A 6,000-nucleotide genomic window follows, 5' to 3' on the forward strand; every position below is an offset into this window, starting at 1 on the left:
GTCTTCCCCTGTCTCTGTCACTCAGGCACCGAGTCCTTTGGCCTTTTTTCCTGCTTGGTCAACGGGGAGGAGCGAGAGCAAACCCATCGGGCCGTCTTCAGGTACTGCCTCCTCAGGTGCCGGCAGTGATCCCCAACCTTGGTCTGCAGACACCGTTGGGCCCGGGGGGACGCATCCCAGCCAGTGCTGCCCCTCCTCCAGTGATCTCCCACCTCCGACCTCATCTCAGGTTCATCCCCCGCCATCCGGATGAACTGGAGCTGGATGTGGATGACCCGGTGCTGGTGGAGGCCGAGGAGGACGACTTCTGGTTCCGTGGCTTCAACATGCGCACAGGGGAGCGTGGGGTCTTCCCTGCCTTCTACGCCCACGCGGTGCCCGGCCCTGCCAAGGACCTGCTGGGTGAGGTCCCATCCCCGAGGTGTAGTTTGCTACCCAGCCGCCCTCCTCCCCTCCCCCCCCACCACTGGTCTGAGCTAGACCCCTTATGATACTCCCCTCCCCTCTCCACCCCTCCAGGGAGCAAGCGGAGTCCCTGCTGGGTGGAACGCTTCGACGTGCAGTTCCTGGGCTCTGTAGAGGTGCCCTGTCACCAGGGCAATGGCATCCTGTGTGCAGCCATGCAGAAGGTCAGTCTGGAGGCAGGGCTCCACCTCAGTCCTGTAGGCTTGCACAGCCTCTGGAGGCCCCAGGCCTCTGACCACAGAGGGTTCAGGTGGGGCCTTGGGAGCCTCAGGGGGCAGGGATCCCAGCTCTGATTCAGAGGGCCTGATCAGAGGGCAGAGCTTGGCAGCTGCCTCCCAGCACCTTGGGGTCTCTTGGCGGGTTCAGTGGGACCTCTACTTTCCTGCAGTCTGTCTTCTTTTTGTCTGCAAATCAAGACCAACTCTCACTCCGTCATTTGCTCCCTCATTTGTTCTTAGTCAACATTTAATGAGCACCTGCCCTCTACTGGTCCTGTGACTGAGTAGAAAAGCAGCCGAAGAGCAGGACGGCCCTGTGCCTGAGAACTCCCATCCAGCTCGTGGGGTGGGCAGTGAGGAGGCCGGGGGTGGTGGGAGCTGTGGTCCTGTCTGGAGGAACAGAAGGAAATGGCAGGCTTTGTGCAGAGAGGTGACCAGGTGGTCCTGGGCCTAAGGAATGGCCAAGACCCCTGGCTCACACGTTCGAGAGTCAGTGCCAAGAGCGTTCATCCATAATGCAAATGTTGCACCAAGGGGAGACGAAGACACCCTTGTAGGCCCTTGAGACCCTCTCTCCCTAACTTCTTCCCCAGATTGCTACTGCCCGGAAGCTGACGGTCCACCTGCGTCCTCCTGCCTCCTGTGACCTTGAGATTTCCCTTCGGGGGGTCAAGCTGAGTCTAAGCGGAGGACCTGAGGTGGGGGTGTAGGGGTCTGAGGCACAGGGGAGGCTGGGGACGGGCTAAGGCAAGAGGATCTCACGGAGGGAGGGTGGCAGGGGTGCCAGGAGTGGCTCCAGGCCCTCCGTCTAACTTGGCAGACACCTGCCGCCTCTGCTCTAGTTCCAGCATTGCAGCCACTTCTTCCAGATGAAGAACATCTCCTTCTGTGGCTGCCATCCCCGCAACAGCTGGTGAGAGCCTTCTCTTCCTCAGAGTCCCCATAAAACCCAAGGGCCGCCCCTCTATGAGTCCCGTCCTCCACCGCCCTGACTGCCCCGCCTGCAGCCACGTGGCTCTGTGAGTTGAGCCCTTACATGGCGCCCACTCTGCACTGGGCTCAGGAGACATGGCTAAAACCAGCTCCCATCTGGTCCGGATGGGGAAACAGACACATAGACAAGTAAGCACTAGAAGCATCTATCGGGGCCTGGCAGATGTCGCTATGGGGCTCCAGTGAGCAGACCTGTAGAGAGGTGGGTGAGTTCTCTTGGGACGCAGGTGGGGACTGGAAAGCATTCTGTGAGCCTTGGAAGACAAGTAAGTAACGGGGCAGGTCTTGGTAGGGAGCCAGTTGAGCCAAGGCTGTGGGTGGGGGGCACTAGGTGTCTTGGGGAACAGCTGGAATGAGGCTGGAGGGACACTAGGAGTACCGGTGCCCTATGACTCTGTCAAAGAGCTTGTATTTCATCCCATTTGCAGTGGTGTCACTGAATGTGACTCAGTTGGGTTGACCAGCTGGCTTGTCAGGATGCAGAGCTGGATAGAGTGTCAGGGCTCAGACCAAACAGCAGGGCGCTCGGGCACCACAGGACTGGTCTGCATGGAGGCCACACCTGCACGGGCGGCGGGCTGAGGGTGGCACTACCGGGAGGGAGACTGCACGTGCCACAAGCTCAGGTCTAGACAGCTAAACACGACCCAAGTGCAAGCCCGTGAGAGAAGGATGGTCAGACCAGTGGTTTAGGATTCAAGCAGTGGAGGTGGTGGGTGGAGGGGAGGGGACACAGGAGCTGCTCTCCTGGCCCAGACCTTCCTAATACGTATTACTCCAGAACTCGGCGCAGTCCTTCATGGTAAGGAGGTGCTGAGGAAATAGCGTTAGGCGAAGGGGTAGCTCATTTCCTTGTGAAGGAGGCAGCGGGTCCGGAATGTGCCGGATGAAACTGGAGTACGTGGCTTGTTAGGTCACAGATTGCCACAAATACTCCTGCGCTGCCACAGACTGGCCGTGCGTCCTTGGGCAGGTTTCTGACTGCCTCGGCGCCTCATTTCCATCATCTAGAGACAGTAGAACAGGACACTGACCTCACCGAGCTGTTGTGAAGTTTATGTGAGGTGAGAACAGGAAGGGCTGAGGGTGGTGCCCAGGACTCGGTAGCCCCATCGAAGCGTCAGTGACGATAAATGTGACTGAACGCGGCGTTTGAGGTGCGGCTCTTCACTGACAGCATGAGCGTGTTGTTTTGGCCGTGACACTGTCATGTGGATTCCCACGTGGCAGAACCACAGGAGCTCAATCCAGTGTGATGTGGGTTGGATGGGCCACAGTGGGGGAGACTCCGGACTCAGGCCGCGGGGCTCTGACAGGCTCTCCCTCTGGACAGTAACTTTCATTAATGTCTTCGTGAAGAGAACAGGGCAGATTCAGGGAAGAGTTGGGGCGGTGACTGAAAGGTTGTGACAGAACCAGAGTGGGAGGTGTCTGTCCACGAAGAGGGTTTTGCAGGTTGAGGGCCAACGCCATGCCCCGAATCAGAGCTCAGATAAGAGCTGCAAGAGTTTGCAGGACCAGAGATGGGACTGTGCAGGCTCACGTGACTCACATCTAGAGGGCAGGAAGGAGGCCCTGCTGTGTGCTCTGGGTGGGGAGCCACGGAGGCGGGTGGCCCTGGCGGGACACCCCTGTCGTGGAGAAAGTAGCACAGGCCACTCACTCCTCTTAGGTGCCGAGCACTGTGCTTGCACTAGAACCCAAAAAGTCACCTTGAAATCTTGAAGTCCTGTGACCCACACACTGTCCCCTCCCCTTACTCTCCTCCGGAGCCCTCTGTCCCCAACTCCTCTCCAGATCTTAAGGGGGGCCTGAGATGTGTGTGCTCTCACGTTCTTCTGCACCAACTCCCCCTTCAGCTATTTCGGCTTCATCACCAAACACCCTCTGCTGAGCCGTTTTGCCTGCCACGTCTTTGTGTCCCAGGAGTCCATGAGGCCCGTGGCCCAGAGTGTGGGGTGAGCTGGGGTGGGGAGGGTTGGCTGGGGGGCGTGTGGGACACAGAACTGGTGCGTGAGTGCCCAGCGGGGGGTGGGGAGAGTAGGGCTGGGAAGACAGGCAGGGAGGTGAGGTTTGTGGGGAAGGCCTGGCATGGGGTGGGGAGTTTGTACAGGAGTGAGGGGAAGGCCAGATGAGGAGCCATAGAGCCGGAGAGTTGGAAGAAGTTGGTGGAAAGCAAGTTTGCAGACGTGGGGCAGGAGCCTAGGGGGAGGGTGTTGGGGGTGGAAGAGGCATGTTGCCCCACGGGCCTGGAGAGCTGAGGAATGGGGGCCAGGGGTGACATGGGCAGGCCCAGGTGGGTGAGGAGGGAGAACTTGGGGCGTGGGGGTGCGGGTGACTCAGGTGGCCCCGAGTGGCTGGTAGATGACGCTCTCTCCCCCAGCCGCGCCTTCCTGGAGTACTACCAGGAGCACCTGGAGTACGCCTGCCCCACAGAGGACATCTACCTGGAGTAGCCGCCACCGGTCTCCTGCTGCAGGTGCAGCTGGGGCTGGGCGTGTCTCAAGAAGCCACTGCGGCTTTGGCAAGAACTGGATTGGGGGCACGTGGGAACTGATGTCCAGGGGGTCTCCTCTGTGCTCCCCAGGGGCTTCGGGAGAGAGGAGTCCGCACCTCTCCACTTTCCCTCCGATCCGTTCTTTCTCTCTGTGTCGCCCTCATCTGCCCCTTGACCTCCTCCTATCTCCTTGTTTCTGTCTCTGCCCCTCTCTGTGCCTGCAAACTCTCACCCTCTGCTCTTTACTTGGGGTCAGAACTGGGAGGGTTGTAGAGGAAGGAGAGGCTCTAGGTGGCCAGTGGCACCAAGCTCCCAGGTGATCCCCTCCTGCCCCTCCCCTGTGATTTATAAAGGAATTTTAATTTTTATAGTGAATCTCAAGGGATTATCCCATCCTTGCCCACAGGGACAAAGAGAAGGACCCCCATACTGCCCTCCGTGGAGCTCAGGGGGAAGCAGGGAGGGGTTCCCCAGAAGGGGCTTGGGGGAGATTAGGAGTAGCTCTGGATGCTTACCCCAAGCCCCCAGACGCTAGGAGGAGGGCGCCCGCCCTGGCCCTGGTCGCACCAGCGTCCGCTTCGCCGCTGCACACACTCCCCGCAGTCTAGCGCCTCAATAAACTCTCTGCTTGGTGTGACACTGGCTGTTTCTGGGGGACGGTGGCACAGATAAGGGACTGGGGAGCTGCCCCTGGCAGTGGGGCCCGAGACTCCAGGTTGATGGAGCCGTGAGAAGTACTCTCCAAAATCATGCCGTGGACCTTCCTAGGGATTTTCCCCAAATGTGCTTGATTGGCCAGGGAGGAAGCTGAGCCCAGAGAAAGAGAGGGGGCACTGGTCACACCTGTGTGTTCCTCTGTCCACACCAGAGCTCCAGGCTGGGGGTGGTCACATGGGGGAGCTGGTATAGCTCAGATCAGTGTGTGTGCGTGTGTGTGTGTGTGTGTGTGTGCACGCGTGCGCCCATGGGTGTATATGCACGCTTGTGAGTGTGTGAGAGGGAGAGCAGGGGGTCAGTCTGTTTCAATCTTAAAATTGGTGTTGAAAAAATTTTTCACAGAAATCCAGAAGAAGAAATGTGGCTATTTGTCACTAGGCCTCTAGCTGGTTGTAGATACTATCTACCGGAGAATGGGTTTCCTGTCCCCGGTCCCCAGGTGAGCCCCAGATATTGGGTGCTGAGGTCAGCGTGACAGGCAGGGCCTTCATGAGGGTGGGTCTGGGTCCTTCCCCCAGAGCCAGACCAGTGCAACCAACACTAGGAAGATTACAGGACAAGTTATGAAATGAGAGTGAGTGATGGGAGGGTTAGACGGATTCACTGCATATAAATTTAAAACCAGTGTCTATGAAAACCACATGCTGTGGGGATGCCCGGATGGCTCAGCTGGTTGAGCATCTGACTCGATTTTGGCTCAGGTCATGATCTCACGGTCATGAGTTTGAGCCCTGCATGGGGCTCTGTGCTGACGGTGCAGAGCCTGCTTGTGATTCTCTCTCTCCCCACTCGTGTGCTATAAATAAATAAATAAGTAAATAAATAAACAGACTTTAAAAAATCACATGCCTCTACTCAAAATAAGAGTTAATAAATGGTCTGGACCTTTGGTATGTAGACAGCCCCACCAACAGAGCAGGGACTAGCTGCGCAGTGGACACGCAGCTTACAAACCAGGACACGGGAACGTTCCAGCTCTACTGTCGAGAGTCCAATTAGAATGTCTGTGAGGAGACTTTCCCACTAAGTTGTGATGAGGCAGAGAGCCCTAGCTGTGTATGTTTGAAACTTGCACCCTAATGTACCTGGGCACGGAAGCGTGACCCACAG

General features: G+C 57.9%; 1 protein-coding gene across 4 annotated transcripts in view; it reads left to right on the forward strand.

Annotated features, from left to right (window-relative positions):
• The window catches only part of MAPK8IP2 (mitogen-activated protein kinase 8 interacting protein 2), a 29,546-nt gene extending 24,736 nt beyond the window's left edge, over positions 1-4,810 (forward strand). For all 4 annotated transcript variants that reach the window (XM_045062581.1, XM_045062580.1, XM_045062582.1 and 1 more), the window contains 7 exons: positions 26-101; positions 230-402; positions 520-629; positions 1,277-1,381; positions 1,526-1,596; positions 3,536-3,634; positions 4,060-4,810. In XM_045062581.1, the coding sequence (XP_044918516.1) occupies positions 26-101; positions 230-402; positions 520-629; positions 1,277-1,381; positions 1,526-1,596; positions 3,536-3,634; positions 4,060-4,132 (707 nt within the window). In that variant the 3' untranslated portion in view covers positions 4,133-4,810. The remainder of the gene's footprint in view (positions 1-25; positions 102-229; positions 403-519; positions 630-1,276; positions 1,382-1,525; positions 1,597-3,535; positions 3,635-4,059) is intronic.
• The last annotated feature ends 1,190 nt before the right edge of the window (positions 4,811-6,000 follow it).

Source organism: Felis catus, chromosome B4, assembly GCF_018350175.1.
Source record: "Felis catus isolate Fca126 chromosome B4, F.catus_Fca126_mat1.0, whole genome shotgun sequence".
In the NCBI taxonomy this organism is placed as follows: Eukaryota; Metazoa; Chordata; class Mammalia; order Carnivora; family Felidae; genus Felis; species Felis catus.